At 40.4% G+C, this 16,389-nt stretch overlaps 1 protein-coding gene across 1 annotated transcript in view; it reads right to left on the bottom strand.

Moving 5' to 3' along the window:
* The window catches only part of LOC131845206 (uncharacterized), a 49,493-nt gene that overhangs the window by 10,363 nt on the left and 22,741 nt on the right, over nt 1-16,389 (bottom strand). The window contains exons 4-13 of the mRNA XM_059194247.1: nt 12,218-12,331; nt 11,200-11,322; nt 5,685-5,890; nt 4,992-5,121; nt 4,121-4,215; nt 3,076-4,089; nt 2,698-2,798; nt 2,440-2,550; nt 2,005-2,173; nt 174-297 (exon numbers count right to left, since the gene is read on the bottom strand). Coding sequence (XP_059050230.1) covers nt 174-297; nt 2,005-2,173; nt 2,440-2,550; nt 2,698-2,798; nt 3,076-4,089; nt 4,121-4,215; nt 4,992-5,121; nt 5,685-5,890; nt 11,200-11,322; nt 12,218-12,331 — 2,187 coding nt within the window. The remainder of the gene's footprint in view (nt 1-173; nt 298-2,004; nt 2,174-2,439; nt 2,551-2,697; nt 2,799-3,075; nt 4,090-4,120; nt 4,216-4,991; nt 5,122-5,684; nt 5,891-11,199; nt 11,323-12,217; nt 12,332-16,389) is intronic.

The raw sequence follows: 16,389 nt of genomic DNA, 5'->3' as shown, positions 1-16,389 counted from the left end.
CTATTGAACAGTGAATGCAACTCAATGAAAGACATTTCAATGAGAAAATTTTAAAAATTAAATCCACATAACTATCAAATAATTTTATTTTTATTTGTTGAAAATATAAATCTACTATCAGACACCCTGTATAAGTAATACAAGAAATAACGCAATGATACGAGTTGACTCACGTGGAAGTATTTGAGCAATTCGGGCTCGTACTCTATGTCGATGATGTCCACCGCGACGGGAAACTCGTTGTGGAACCGCAGCTCACGCTCCTTATATAAGTCCTCCTCCTTCTCCAATATAAAACTGCAACCAATATATACTTTTTATTATTGATGGAATTTATTTTTTTTATTATCGGGTCGTGGACACTGACGATAGGATTGGGCCGCCAACTCAAAGTCGCTAAAGGAGAGCTATGCTTGGAGAATTTACCTGAACTTAGGTCACCGACATAGCTCTCCGTATTTGCAAGTTCAAGTGGCAGTGGGCTGGTTATATCTCTCGCTGGAGTACACGTGTTCTAGAGTGGAGACCGCGAATTGGCAAACGTAGTGTAGTACGCCCCGCAGCTAGGTGGAGCGACGACATACGTAGGGTTGCGGGTAGTAACTGGATGAGAAGGGCTGAAGATCGTGCCCAGTGGCGTGCTTCGGGAGAGGCCTATGTCCAGCAGTGGATTGCAGTGGGCTGATGATGATGATATAACACTGATGCCCGGATGTCATTACAGTTACTGTACTGATGATATTATATTTGGAACAGTTTCAAATTCAAATTAGAAATATCTATATTCTTGTAGGTGTTCGACCAATATCAATTAAAGTTCTCAAAATTTATACTAGATGGCGCTAGGTGAAATGTACAATGTATACTGACTGCAGCTGTGCGGACTCGGCACGCACATCGACACTTGGTGGAAAAGTTCACACTTATGTAAGTTTGTTTGTAAGGTCTAAGGAGGGTAGTGTGGTATACTGACTGCATCTGTGCGGGCTCGGCACGCACATCGACACTTGGTGGAAAAGTTCACAGTTATGTAAGTTTGTTTGTAAGGTCTAAGGAGGGTAGTGTGGTATACTGACTGCAGCTGTGCGGGCTCGGCACGCACATCGACAATTGGTGGAAAAGTTCACAGTTATGTAAGTTTGTTTGTAAGGTCTAAGGAGGGTAGTGTGGTATACTGACTGCAGCTGTGCGGGCTCGGCACGCACATCGACACTTGGTGGAAAAGTTCACACTTATGTAAGTTTGTTTGTAAGGTCTAAGGAGGGTAGTGTGGTATACTGACTGCAGCTGTGCGGGCTCGGCACGCACATCGACACTTGGTGGAAAAGTTCACACTTATGTAAGTTTGTTTGTAAGGTCTAAGGAGGGTAGTGTGGTATACTGACTGCAGCTGTGCGGGCTCGGCACGCACATCGACACTTGGTGGAAAAGTTCACACTTATGTAAGTTTGTTTGTAAGGTCTAAGGAGGGTAGTGTGGTATACTGACTGCAGCTGTGCGGGCTCGGCACGCACATCGACACTTGGTGGAAAAGTTCACACTTATGTAAGTTTGTTTGTAAGGTCTAAGGAGGGTAGTGTGGTATACTGACTGCAGCTGTGCGGGCTCGGCACGCACATCGACAATTGGTGGAAAAGTTCACACTTATGTAAGTTTGTTTGTAAGGTCTAAGGAGGGTAGTGTGGTATACTGACTGCAGCTGTGCGGGCTCGGCACGCACATCGACACTCGGTGGAAAAGTTCACACTTATGTTAGTTTGTTTGTAAGGTCTAAGGAGGGTAGTGTGGTATACTGACTGCAGCTGTGCGGGCTCGGCACGCACATCGACAATTGGTGGAAAAGTTCACAGTTATGTAAGTTTGTTTGTAAGGTCTAAGGAGGGTAGTGTGGTATACTGACTGCAGCTGTGCGGGCTCGGCACGCACATCGACAATTGGTGGAAAAGTTCACAGTTATGTAAGTTTGTTTGTAAGGTCTAAGGAGAGGTAGTGTGGTATACTGACTGCATCTGTGCGGGCTCGGCGCGCATGGTGCCGGGCAGCACGTGCACGGTGTAGGGCAGGGCGGCGCGGCCCAGCCGCACCCAGCCCCAGCACCACGCGCCAGGAACGGCTTTTTCTTTCTCCATCAGCGCCTCTGGTTCCTCTAAGTAGCTTTCCCACAATCGAGAAACTGAAACATTTCACGGCCTCGGTAATCTAGCGGTTCAGTACACCGTCTTACTTTCGATGGTAGCGGATTCTATTCCTCGCACGGCACAAACATTCGTATTCATGAGTGTAATTGTGCGTATCGGTCTGGGTGTTTTCTATGTGTATGTAATATTTATCGTCCGGTGAAGCCGTAAAGGCCAACAGCATTAGAGTAGTCCGAAAAAAAACCACGATATAAGGTAGTAGTTGGTTGGTAACAGTTTTATTGATCAAGTAGGTACGTACAGTTGAGCGTGAGCGTGGCTGCGTGCTCGGGCTGCGCGTGCGGCGCCAGCTCGCCGCGCACTGCGGACACCGTGGCGCCGGGACCCCCGCTGCTCGCGCCGGCACTCTCACCTGTCATTAACATAATTATAGCTTCATGTACTAAAGTTTAGAGAAAATTAGGATTATATAAAATAAACACGTATATTGTGTACGTATCTGGGGGGTGCGGCCCGCACACGAGGTGTGTGGGGTGTGAGTCAGGTCGGTGAGGGTTACCGTTGGCGGCGGCCCCGTTGGCGGCGTGGTCGGGGTCGGCGGGGTCGGCGGGGTCCCGCGGGAGGGGCGGGGGGTGCGGCCCGCACACGAGGTGTGTGGGGTGTGAGTGAGGTCGGTGAGGGTTACCGTTGGCGGCGGCCCCGTTGGCGGCGTGGTCGGGGTCGGCGGGGTCGGCGGGGTCCCGCGGGAGGGGCGGGGGGTGCGGCCCGCACACGAGGTGTGTGGGGTGTGAGTCAGGTCGGTGAGGGTTACCGTTGGCGGCGGCCCCGTTGGCGGCGTGGTCGGGGTCGGCGGGGTCGGCGGGGTCCCGCGGGAGGGGCGGGGGGTGCGGCCCGCACACGAGGTGTGTGGGGTGTGAGTGAGGTCGGTGAGGGTTACCGTTGGCGGCGGCCCCGTTGGCGGCGTGGTCGGGGTCGGCGGGGTCGGCGGGGTCCCGCGGGAGGGGCGGGGGTGCGGCCCGCACACGAGGTGTGTGGGGTGTGAGTGAGGTCGGTGAGGGTTACCGTTGGCGGCGGCCCCGTTGGCGGCGTGGTCGGGGTCGGCGGGGTCGGCGGGGTCCCGCGGGAGGGGCGGGGGGTGCGGCCCGCACACGAGGTGTGTGGGGTGTGAGTCAGGTCGGTGAGGGTTACCGTTGGCGGCGGCCCCGTTGGCGGCGTGGTCGGGGTCGGCGGGGTCGGCGGGGTCCCGCGGGAGGGGCGGGGGGTGCGGCCCGCACACGAGGTGTGTGGGGTGTGAGTGAGGTCGGTGAGGGTTACCGTTGGCGGCGGCCCCGTTGGCGGCGTGGTCGGGGTCGGCGGGGTCGGCGGGGTCCCGCGGGAGGGGCGGGGGGTGCGGCCCGCACACGAGGTGTGTGGGGTGTGAGTCAGGTGTGTGGGCGTGGCGGCGTGGTCGGGGTCGGCGGGGTCGGCGGGGTCCCGCGGGAGGGGCGGGGGGTGCGGCCCGCACACGAGGTGTGTGGGGTGTGAGTCAGGGCGGTGAGGGTTACCGTTGGCGGCGGCCCCGTTGGCGGCGTGGTCGGGGTCGGCGGGGTCGGCGGGGTCCCGCGGGCGGGGCGGGGGGTGCGGCCCGCACACGAGGTGTGTGGGGTGTGAGTGAGGTCGGTGAGGGTTACCGTTGGCGGCGGCCCCGTTGGCGGCGTGGTCGGGGTCGGCGGGGTCGGCGGGGTCCCGCGGGAGGGGCGGGGGGGTGCGGCCCGCACACGAGGTGTGTGGGGTGTGAGTCAGGTCGGTGAGGGTTACCGTTGGCGGCGGCCCCGTTGGCGGCGTGGTCGGGGTCGGCGGGGTCGGCGGGGTCCCGCGGGAGGGGCGGGGGGTGCGGCCCGCACACGAGGTGTGTGGGGTGTGAGTGAGGTCGGTGAGGGTTACCGTTGGCGGCGGCCCCGTTGGCGGCGTGGTCGGGGTCGGCGGGGTCGGCGGGGTCCCGCGGGAGGGGCGGGGGGTGCGGCCCGCAGCGCGCCCCCCACACCCGCGCCGCCGCCCGCACCGCCTCCGCCGCGCTGTTGCCCGCCTCCACCTCCCACTGCGGACACGACGACACAACACACGTCACGAAGGGCTCTCCTCAGACGGTACACTCGGATACATTTATTATGCGACTACAAACAACACATGATTAAAAAAAAATCAAAATATCTTTATATAGGTTCTATTACAGACTTTTATGATATTTGACATATATCGCGTATCTTTCATACACGAATAGGCTTCAATCATTATAAAAAAATCAATCAAATTCAAGAAATTCAAATTTGGGAGAATAGAGTGACTACCAACATATGCTAGTGCAAAAGCAAATAGTCTAATCAGTGTTCGTAACCCTAACAGACCAGTCTTCATAAGCAGCTTAGTGGTAATTTTCACTTATATACATATGCAACAACATTTTATCACGACGTCATACGATGTCAAAACGTATGCTATACCGTACCACCGCTATTGTAGCCCCTTACAAGTACAGGATTGTTAATACTGTGGACTCATGACCCCATTACTAGTAATGTACCATATCAAGTTGACCTCCACGCGTTGTCCCTGGTGAATTTATCCCGATGGGCTAACTGACCTGACCTCATGTTCATCTTATCATTCTCCACTGGTACCCCGCCAGCGTAAACTGTTAGCGCAGGTAAGTGCTAAATTATGGTATTTCTATACCCTATAATTTTGATAGGAATAGAAACAGATAGCACTATGCAGCACGGTGGGGCCCGTCGAAGGTAGGTCAGGTTACCGTATGAAACAGACAACACTTCACGGCAGCACGGTGGGCCCGTGGGGCGAGGTGGGTCAGGTTACCGTGTGCGGGGGGTCTCCGGCGCCGCGCACGCGCAGCCTGAGCTGCAGCGGCCGCAGGTACTCCCCGGGCGGCGTGGGGCGCGCCTCCACGGCCACCACCAGGCCGCCACCGGTCATGTTCGCCTTGATCCTGCGCATCACACACTACACGCTCCCATATACGTCTCCAAATGCCGCTGCACTGCAGCGGAACCGAAAACTAACGCTCGATGACATATCGAGCATATTTATACTCAACTAGCTATCCCGGAAAACGTTGTTTTGCCATATAAATTATTAATGCTATAAAAAAAATAAGGGTTGATGATAGAAGGGTGAAAATTTAAGATTGTATATATTTTTGTATGTTGTATCATAAAAAAATAGAAACTAAAAATTTTGTCTAAAAAAGAAAAAGTTAGTGATGGACTACCCCTAACATTTAGAGGGATGAAAAATAAATGTGGCCGATTCTCAGACCTATTCAATATGCTCACAAAATTTCATGAGAGAATAGGTTAACGAAAACTGTGACACGAGAATTTTATATATAAGATAAGGGAGAAAGGAAACGAGGGACAATTAATAGAGAATGAATAACCATAAAGTCGGTAAGGCCATAGGTTGTAAATTCATTCTACTCATCAATTAAGCCAGTGATCAATGAACTGACCTACCGTACCCTGGTACCTGCACCCTGCAGGGTGTACGCACCTGACGTAGGCGGTGAGCGGCTGCAGGTGGTGGTGGTGCCGGTGGTGGTGGTGGTGGTGGTGGCGGTGCAGGTGAGGCCGCAGCCGCAGCCGCACGAGCGCGCGGTGCTGGCGCGGCGGCAGCAGCCAGTGGTCGCGCGGCGCGGAGGCGGCGGCGGCCGGCAGCTCCAGCGACACCCACGCGCCCGACGAGTACACCTCGCTCACCTGACGCGACACCAAGCACGCACTCACTACTCGCTCACTCCTGCAGTCCTGATAAACTGTCGGACGAACCGCAGTAGTGTGAGTGGCACCGGCAGAAATTAATGCTTCCATAACCCACGGGTCCAATGTGTACCATCTCGCGTAACTGCGGACGCACTCACTACTTGCCTACACTCCTACAGTCTTAGTAAACTCTCAGACGAATCGCAGTAGTACGAATGGCACAGACAGGAATTAACGTTTCCATAACCCATGCGCCTCGTACACATCGCTCACCTCCGCACACGCACTCAAGCGCTCACTCACTACACTACTAGACGCCTACCGCCCTGAAACACTCTCGGTCGTACCGCAGGAGTGCTAGTGGCACCGGCAGAAATTAACGCTTCCATAACCCATGCGCTAAACGAGTACACCTCGCTCACATACAGACACGCACCCAAGCGCTCACTCACTACACTACTAGACGCCTACCGCCCTGAAACACTCTCGGTCGTACCGCAGGAGTGCTAGTGGCACCGACAGGAATTAACGCTTCCATAACCCATGCGCTAGACGAGTACACATCGCTCACCTCCGCACACGCACTCACTACTCGCCTACACTCCTAAAGTCCTGGTAAACTGTCGGACAAACCGCAATAGTGCGAGTGGTACCGACAGGATTTACCTCTTTAAAGAAATTAGTAATTTCTAAGTTATGTTAACAATGATACCTATACCAGTGGGGATCAATGGCATAGTAGCCATTTTTAGTTCGAAAAACGGATTTAGATGGCGTCATTGGTATCGGATGGAATTCAACATTGTTTTGTAATCGTTTAAAACCCAAAACTATGTTTTTAAAAAGGTTTAATCTATTTTTAAAAAGTCATATATAGATGTTAAAATGAAATAATGCGTTTTGAAAAGTAATTTTCATATATTTACTCATTTTGTTGTTGCCCTGTATTTGTTTACAATTTAATCATTGCTAATTGGGGCTTATTGTTTCCAAAATACTTTCATAGATGGCGCTGTTTTCATTTGTATCACCGTATTTTAAATGTTTATTTTATATTTTCAAATAATAAGTACTTACTATATTATTATGATAAATTAAACATAAAAAAAGTTTAAGTAAATATAAAACAGCTAAACAAGAAAACCATATTATTCCAGTAATACTTATTTAGAAAGTGTTGCCATATTAAAAATAAATGCATAGATTTATCGATTTTTTCGAATAATCGATAACAAGATATTACAACGCATTATTCGATGGTGCTTTTAATTAATCTTTGCAAACAGTAAAATTTCATCATTTTGTATTATACTCTTATTTGGAACGAATTGCAATGCATAATTTTTACTCGACGACGGCAAAATAGAGAGATTTTGACAGGTATGCAAGTACTATATATTTATCTGTTCGCTCATAACTTCGAAACTTGAAGAGGGAAATATTAATTAGATTGATCTGATACAAGTGTACTCTATTATATCAACCTCCACGCGGTCACCCTGGTAATTATAGCAATTAATGACATTAGTGACACAGTTCTTCTATTAAAAAAAATAAATACCTACTTATTGTAATTTAATGAATGAGAATTGAATGTGGTATAGAGTATATAAGGTCAGCTATACCTTTATGAAACCTCAATAAACAAGTGTTATATGGTATCTAAATTACTGACATTGGTAGCTAAATATGAGGATCCTCGAATTTTTAAAAATACTCATAAGAAACTTTACAAATACTCGAATTTTGCTTTTGTAGAAGGATATTTTCAACCTTACTAAATTGTACAAGGTTTTGAAACGATAATCATTCATAATACTATGATATATTACTGATCCTAGTACCTACTATTCATGATAATTAGTTTTTTAATATCTCCATTCGAGGGTAGGTTATTCATAATTTATATTATTAGATTTCATCACAAATAAAAATATCGATTTAAAATCGTAGGTTGGTCCATATTTTTTTATTATATCGAAATGACAACGAGTACTGGCAACATAAATGAAAGGTTAAAAATATAAAATATAGGAATAAAAGAATAGGATAAACGACTTTAAGTCAAATGCTTAAAACATATTTTCACTAGCATTGGATTTTTTCTCTTTTTTCATCATTTAATTTAAGTAGGTACTTCAACTTTTGAATTGTTCCTGTTCAGAGTTTCAATGAACTCTGAACAGGAACAATTCAAAAGTTTTATTTTAACTTCTTATTTTTTTGTCAAACTCAATAATTTAAATGTGTCTAAGGACTACTACAAATATTTAGTAAACTATTGTGTCTTTGAGGATTATCTCATACCAGGTATAACTATAAGTTGTTAAAAACTTGCATATGTATGCGTGTGTATCTTTCATATTAAAATATAATAAACATAGGTACTTGGTGACCGCTTTAATGTGGTATTATTATGTTTTTATTATTGTTATGAATGTAACTTCAAAAAACTAACACTGATTTTATAATTTTTGATTGATTGAGAAAATACTGAAAATTATTAATCAAAATAAAGTACTAAACAGTAGTATTATTTTTATATTTTATTAGAACTGAATGAATATGATGTATGAATAATATGTTTATTGTGCTAATAAGGTTACAGTTTAGTTACTTTCATGTAAATTCATTCATGTAAGTTCATGAAAATGTAACATGGTATATGATATTGTTTTCAGATTTTCCTGACATCAACAACTGTACTGAAATAAACATAACACAACAAATACTGAACAAAGTTTAAACAAATAAGAGATGATATTCTAAATCTCCTAGTCATTCAGATGAAGATAAATAACATTTTTACTGTAAAGAACAGGAGTTCAAAAGAATAAGAAATATATATATATATATATATATGAACATTTTACTGTATAAAATAATAATGCAAGTAAAAATAAGAGAAAAAAGCAGACGAAAAATCTGTAAATTATTAATCACAATGCAATTAATAATATAATTAAATAAGTAAGAAAGCAACGGACTAGTGATGAGAAGAAATTCCAAGTAATTATATTATGTGTAACCGACTGCAAATAAGTTTATGATTTAAGCTCATGATTATTATTATATTGCTTCATCAACAAATCCAGGAATATTTTGTGTACCAGGAATTAATTATGAAATGATTTTGATGAAATATTATGTCTTGATATTGATTTATTTGGAATATAATATAAAAATAACAGAAGTGTTTGAAGTTTTAGTGGTATAACAGACAAGCAGTGAAAGAAATATTATTGTAAATTATTAACAATTGTTTATTCTGTGATTAATAAATTATTTAAAAGTGTTTTATTACCTGAAATAAAAATTATTATTTATCTTCAAGTGTTGTGTTCATGCAATGTTAGTTTCACCTCATTCGATTTAAAATGTCAGGAATTATTTACTACATAATGATTTTGTATTAGATGGTAATCATATATATTTTTTAATGCAATGTGTATAATAATTCCCATTTACATCAAAAAACTTTGTGTAAATCTATATTTCTCTGTCTATAGACTTTGGTTGTGGAATACTAATAAGAAACAAAATCTAGAGACTGTAGTATATCACAGCATCCCAGAACCTTGTATTTAAGTCATATAAGGACTTAGTACCTACCTAATACTTGCTACTTTTTTAATCAATTAATTAATTTGATCTCAATCATCATGATGAACAATGATGATAATGTTGAGAATACTGCCAATGATGAATTTTATGGTGGTCATAAATAAATACCACCGTCACTATCGTCAACAGTCATTATTTATCTCATCATCATCACCGTTACCCTCCTTCATCCATATTGTCAAAAGTTACTACCTACTATTATGAACTGAAATGGTAAATAAGCTGACGATCCATCCAACCACGACGCTATCCGACGTACATACATACACATATATTATTAAACAGCATTACGTCATCATGTCGTGCCCGCTATATCCCGCATACGTTATCATTCCGGAGAACATAGATGTTATGTCCAAATATCCTGTAATTTCGCAGCTTAATTTCAACTGAATAACAACTTACATAAATACGAAAAAACTAGCAGTAAAGGCGTAGTTTGTAGATATCGAAGGTTCTACAAATAGGTATAACATCAAAATAAGTACCTACATGTCATTAGCACCGATGTAGTATCCCTGAAAGAACCTATACATATAACAGATTGATGGTTTGCAGATATTATTTTCAGTTTTACAAATTGCCAGTTTACCATAATTAACTACATATTGAGAAATAATTATATACTGAAAATTATATGAGGTACCCATATGCACATCAATTGATTATAGCTAAAATCTATCACTATCACATAACAATTTAAATAAAAAAAACCGTATTAAAATCGGGCTATTCGTTAAGGAGCTATTGCTCCTTAACCGATAGCCCGATTTTAGTGCAGACGCGTTACGACATATCTTCGTCGGGAGAAAAAGTAGGCATGTAAAAAAGTAACTGTAACATAGTACATAGATACATAGGTACATTAGCCGTGTCTGTAGACTGTCAGCGAACAATATTATACCTACATTGAATTTTCGATTGTACCCAATCAGGAGTTCGATACAGTTATATATCTATTATGTACGTATCTTTGCTAAACAGATGTCATGTAGACCGAATTCTCTGCCATCTATTTTCATGCTTTATTACTAATCACCCACTAGTAATCCGAACTGCTTCAGATATAGCGACATCTAGCGCCTACGGCGGCGAAATAAAATAGCCCGAAGAATAGCCCGAGTTAGGAAGGAACCATTTTCTTGTATGGGATGGGGTATCTGTATGTAATATTATATTATCTGTGCCTATACTATGATCATAAAACGTAAACTTGATCAAAGAACGACAACCGTTCCACTGCTAGCCAAGCTAATATAAAGTAATATGGACTCTGAATATGGCCTTTGTGCCTCTAGAACGGAGATCCGGCGCGAAGGACCATAAAGATGTATGACTCTGCCGTGACCCACACAATCAGGATGCTGTGATGTATAAATGATAAGTCCGGGCTACTTTCCAACTTGATATATTGACTGATGCTGATGCTTGTGACTATTTGGTGTACTGAAGGGAAAATATGGTATGTGTGGGCGTTATATGGACGCGGAGCAATGTAAAATGCTGACGACTGTACGGTAACGCATCGTACAACTAGAATAGCCAGCCAAGCTCCTCTCAGAAGCGCAGAAGCGTCCCGATATTCTTACAGACTTCACCTCGTTTGGGACCTCACCGTTCGTTATATATTAAAAAAAAATAGATAAAAGAATATAATTCCTAGTGATGTAATGTTTGGATACCTGTATAGATTGATCGGTGGGATTGTACATGGTGAGCAGCGGGTCTACGGTGGCGTTGAGCGGCACTCGAACCCCGATCAGCGGCCACACCTCCCACTCGCTGGCCACGCCCTCCGCCGACACCTGCACAACACATCAACGTAAATCTTGATCTTAATAATATTATAAACGCGAAAGTGTATGAGCATAAAAAAATAAAATGTTTGTTACTCTTTCACGCAAAAACTGCTGAATGGATTTCAGTGAAACTACAATAATATAGCTCACACATCATATACCCATAAAATAAATATACGTTATATTTTTTATTGAAATTTAATTTATAATTAATAGGTGAAACAGCAAGCACAGCTAGTATGGTATAAAGGCATTCCAACAACTTTATAATAATTTTGTCCAATATTATTGTATTGTATAAAAATATACATATATTATGAATGTACATTTTTATACAATTAAAGTAGCCTTTAAGCCTACTTCCTTGCATTTCCGGTTTTTCGAGATTAGTGCGGCACGAGATGGCGACCTATGAACAGTGGACAAAATCATCTATTATTTATTCCGAGGAAAATTTATAATGCTGTTAGGGAAAATACTGTTTATGGAAGCGTGAGGTAAGAAGTGGCAATCCAGTACCTGAATGCTAAGGTTAGGACACAAGATGGCGACCTATGAACAGTGACTCGGACAAAATCATCTATTATTTTTTTCCGCAGAAAATGTATAATACTGTTAGGGAAAATACTGTTTACGAAAGCGTGAGGTAAGAAGTGGGAGTTGAATGCTCCGATTGGGACTTTCCTAGGCTCCTTGCCAGCATTCAGATGATGCTCGCACTTTCTTTCACTCACTTTACAATTTATTATTCCAATTAGGGAACGAGCTCGAGCGTGTCGAGGCAGTTTGTACTGTCATAGCTAATGAAAAAAAGTGGGGCAGAAATTAACTGCCCCTAATTGTAATCTGCTGCTTATTACAATAGGCGTAAGGTTTATTTTAAACACTGCAATGTACATACAGGATACTTGTGCACTCCGAGCGAGGTGTGTATGTAGAGATGTGCTGACACGGGCCCCTCGTGCCGGCCCAGGTACACCACGCTGAATGTGGTGTTAGCTTGCGGCGCCAGCGTCTGAAACACACCATATCAGAGATGTTACGAATATTCGGCTACTACTCGGTATTCGGCCTATTTGGCCATTTTTTTTTAAGTTTTCCGATACAAAATCATAAAAAAAAGACACGTCATATTATTTTAACTTAAAATAGGACATTTTACCCTTGCCAACCCATAATAAGTGATCAAATAATAGTTCAAATTTAATAATTATATACAACTATATATATATATTAAATTGAATATGATTTAATTTGAATATTTGCATACCTCTAAGGGATGCTGCATGTCATGTACTTTTATTAGTTAATAAGATCCGAAACTACCTACATGGTAGCAAATAAATAAATTATTATTATTATTATAAAACAATATATCTATCCAGCTGGACAAATCTCACATCTAGTCCATACTGGACTGAATTAAAAATTACAAACTTTTTGAAAGTAGACTTTAACATTGAAATATTTAGAGTGATTTTTCAAAGTTTGTAAATTTATGTTATCCATGTGCATTTATCAGACACCTAGTCAATACTGGATTGAATCAAAAATTACGTATTTTTTAAAAATTAGACTTTATCGTTAAGACGTTTAGAGTGAATTTTCGAAAGTTTGTAATTTTTAGTCATTGCATATATTGAACTAGGTGTGTCATATGTAGGTTTATATGAGACCTTGTGTCTACTTTGTTAATAATAACTGAATGTTTTGTTATGTTTAAGCCAGTTTAATCTTGATAACGTACAGCTGTTTTTCGCCAATTTGCTTGCAGATACATTCTCCTGAAAATGTAATTAAAATTAACTTTTATAATATATTAGCTACTCGCCCCGGCTTCGCACGGGTGTACATGTATTATATATATAAACCTTCCTCTTGAATCACTCTATCTATTAAAAAAACCGCATCAAAATTCATTGCACAGTTTTAAAGATTTCAGCATACATAGGGACGGACATACAGCGACAGCGACTTTGTTTTATACTATGTAATGACGATTGTAATCGTCTATCAGAATTATCAATTATATCATAATTACTTACTTATATGTCATTATGTATGTGTAGATTAGATAATCAGTTACAAGTTCAGCTGGTGGGATGACTACATCTCTTATCAGATAACGTTTGCGTGATAACGCGCAGAGCTATTAATAGTTGGCAACACTCTTGTAAATTCCCTGGTGTTACGGATGTTTATGGGCTGACTTATACTTACACTAGCAGACCTGGCCACGCGTTTCTGTGACCGTTTATATATAAGAACTAACTGTTCCAGCGACTTCGTCCGCGTGGAGTTGTCTGCACGTTGTCCGCGTGAGTATACTGTCTGAAGGAGAGCTTAGCAATTTTCAAAACTACATATGTATGTATGTAATTTATACTAATATTATAAAGCTGAAGAGTTCGTTTGTCTGTTTGAACGCGGTAATCTCAGGAACTACTGGTTCGAATTGTAAAATTCCTTTTCGCTCAAAATAGCCGGCCATGTAGTGCTTTTCTGTAAGTATCACTTACAAATTCGAATTACATTGGTATTCTGTAAAACTCGATAGCAACTGCAGCGCCACGCGTTCGAGAGCGGGATGGAGGTAAAACAGGCACTAGTGATTTTTTTTTAGAAATATAGGCAAACTCAATTGCTCAGTATGAACTTACTAATTTTGCCAAACGATTTAGCACATACTCGTTCCAGTTCTCATATAAAAAAATGAATGCACTTTGCAAGTGCTAAACGCATTAGCTACAAAAATTAGACTATGATGCCACTGAACAAATTTTAAATAGTATTACCAGTGGCACTCAATGAGGAAATAGCCATTATTATTGCTAAAAGTTGCATATAGATGGCGTGATTGGTATCGATGGAATTCTTCATAGTTTTGCAAACGTTTTAAAAAACAAAACTGTGTTTTCAAAATAGTTTAATCCATTTATAAAAAATATATATACATGTTAAAATGAAATAATGCGTTTAGAAAAGTAATTTTCATATATTTACTCATTTTGTTATTTTCCAGTACTTAATTACACTTTAATCAGTGCTAATACGGGGCTCAATGTTTTCAAAATGCTTTCATAGATGGCATTGTTGTCATTTGTATCGGCCTAATTAAATGTCTTTTTTATATTTTCCAATAATAAGCACTTAATACATTATTATTGTAAATTAAACATATAAAAAAAGTTTAAGTAAATTAAAAATAGCCGAACAAGCAAATAATACTATTTCCAATAATACTTATGTATGAAGTGTTGTCATATTAAAAATAAATACATGTATTATCGATTTTTTTTAATAATCGATAACAGGATTTTATTACAGCGCATTATTCGATGATGCTTTTAATGAGTCGTTGTGAACAGTAAATTTTCATTATTTTGTATTAAGTATAGCAGTATTCCGTTTCAAAGAACGGAATATAGTAGTACATTATTAGTGTCGTTGGTTATTTACATTTGTACTGAAAAATCGATTACATAATAATTTAAAATATCGAGTACGAATCGTAGCTGTCTTCGAATACTGGCAACTGGTAAGATTAAAATAGTTTAAAAAAAGAGAGAAATCGACCCTAACTCGAATACCATAAAGTTTATTTTCCTTTCTCATTAATATCATAGCAGTTTGTTTTTAACTTGCGTATGACTCTGTGGTATGATGTTTAACGTGTATTGTTATTGTACGGTGCATACATTTCAAAAATTATATTTTAATGTAGGTACAAACATTTCTTTCATACATTTCATACATGTCAAAAATTATCTTTTAATGTAGGTACATACATTTCTTTCATACATTTCATACATGTCAAAAATATCTTTTAATGTAGGTACATACATTTATTTCATACATTTCATACATTTCAAAAATGAACTTTTTATGTAGGTACATACATTGTTTTCATACATCTCATACATTTCAAAAATTATATTTTAATGTACATACATTTCTTTCATACATTTCATACATTTCAAAAATGAACTTTTTATGTAGGTACATACATTTCTTTCATACATCTCATACATTTCAAAAATTATATTTTAATGTACATACATTTCTTTCATACATTTCATACATTTCAAAAATGAACTTTTTATGTAGGTACATACATTTCTTTCATACATCTCATACATTTCAAAAATTATATTTTAATGTAGGTACATACATTACTTTCATACATTTCAAAAATTATATTTTAATGTAGGTACATACATTTCTTTCATACATTTCATACATGTCAAAAATTATCTTTTAATGTAGGTACATACATTTCTTTCATACATTTCATACATTTCAAAAATGAACTTTTTATGTAGGTACATACATTGTTTTCATACATCTCATACATTTCAAAAATTATATTTTAATGTAGGTACATACATTTCTTTCATACATTTCATACATTTCAAAAATGAACTTTTTATGTAGGTACATACATTTCTTTCATACATTTCATACATGTCAAAAATTATCTTTTAATGTAGGTCCTTACATTTCATACATTTCAAAAATTTCATACAATACATTTCTTTCATACATTTCAAAAATTATCTTTTAATGTAGGTGCATACATTTCACACATTTCAAAAATTTCATACAATACGTTTCTTTCATACATTTCAAAAAGTATTTTTTAATGTAGGTACATAACACCCCATGTCAGACCCCTTATATTTGGAAGAAACTTAAAAATAATGCCAAAAATATTAGATGAATATATTTTTAATACGAATATTGTTTTATTTTTGTTCATCAACTTTATCCCTCACTAACAATACTAGTAGTAGTACATAACCTGGTTTATACCGCTAAAGATATTGAAAGATATACGAGTAATTCAGAATGTTATCAAGTTCAAAATAAGCACACATTACTTGCTTAGATAACAGAGTAATATTACTAGTAATAAAAACATTTGTAATACCCATATGTATACTACGTATGTATAGTAAGTACTTACGCTGCGGCGCCGTGAGACTCGTCTAAGTACTTCATCTACTCATCTACGCGCGGTAACCGCGCCGACCGACCAATAGGATAGCGCCTCTCGTGTTTCCAGAAAGTTCG

The sequence above is a fragment of the Achroia grisella genome, unplaced genomic scaffold (genome assembly GCF_030625045.1).
Source record: "Achroia grisella isolate CSIRO2021 unplaced genomic scaffold, CSIRO_AGI_Agris_v1 utg460, whole genome shotgun sequence".
Taxonomy (NCBI): Eukaryota; Metazoa; Arthropoda; class Insecta; order Lepidoptera; family Pyralidae; genus Achroia; species Achroia grisella.
The sequence above is the reverse complement of the archived record's forward strand: the minus strand, read 5'-3'. Positions and strand labels throughout refer to the sequence as shown.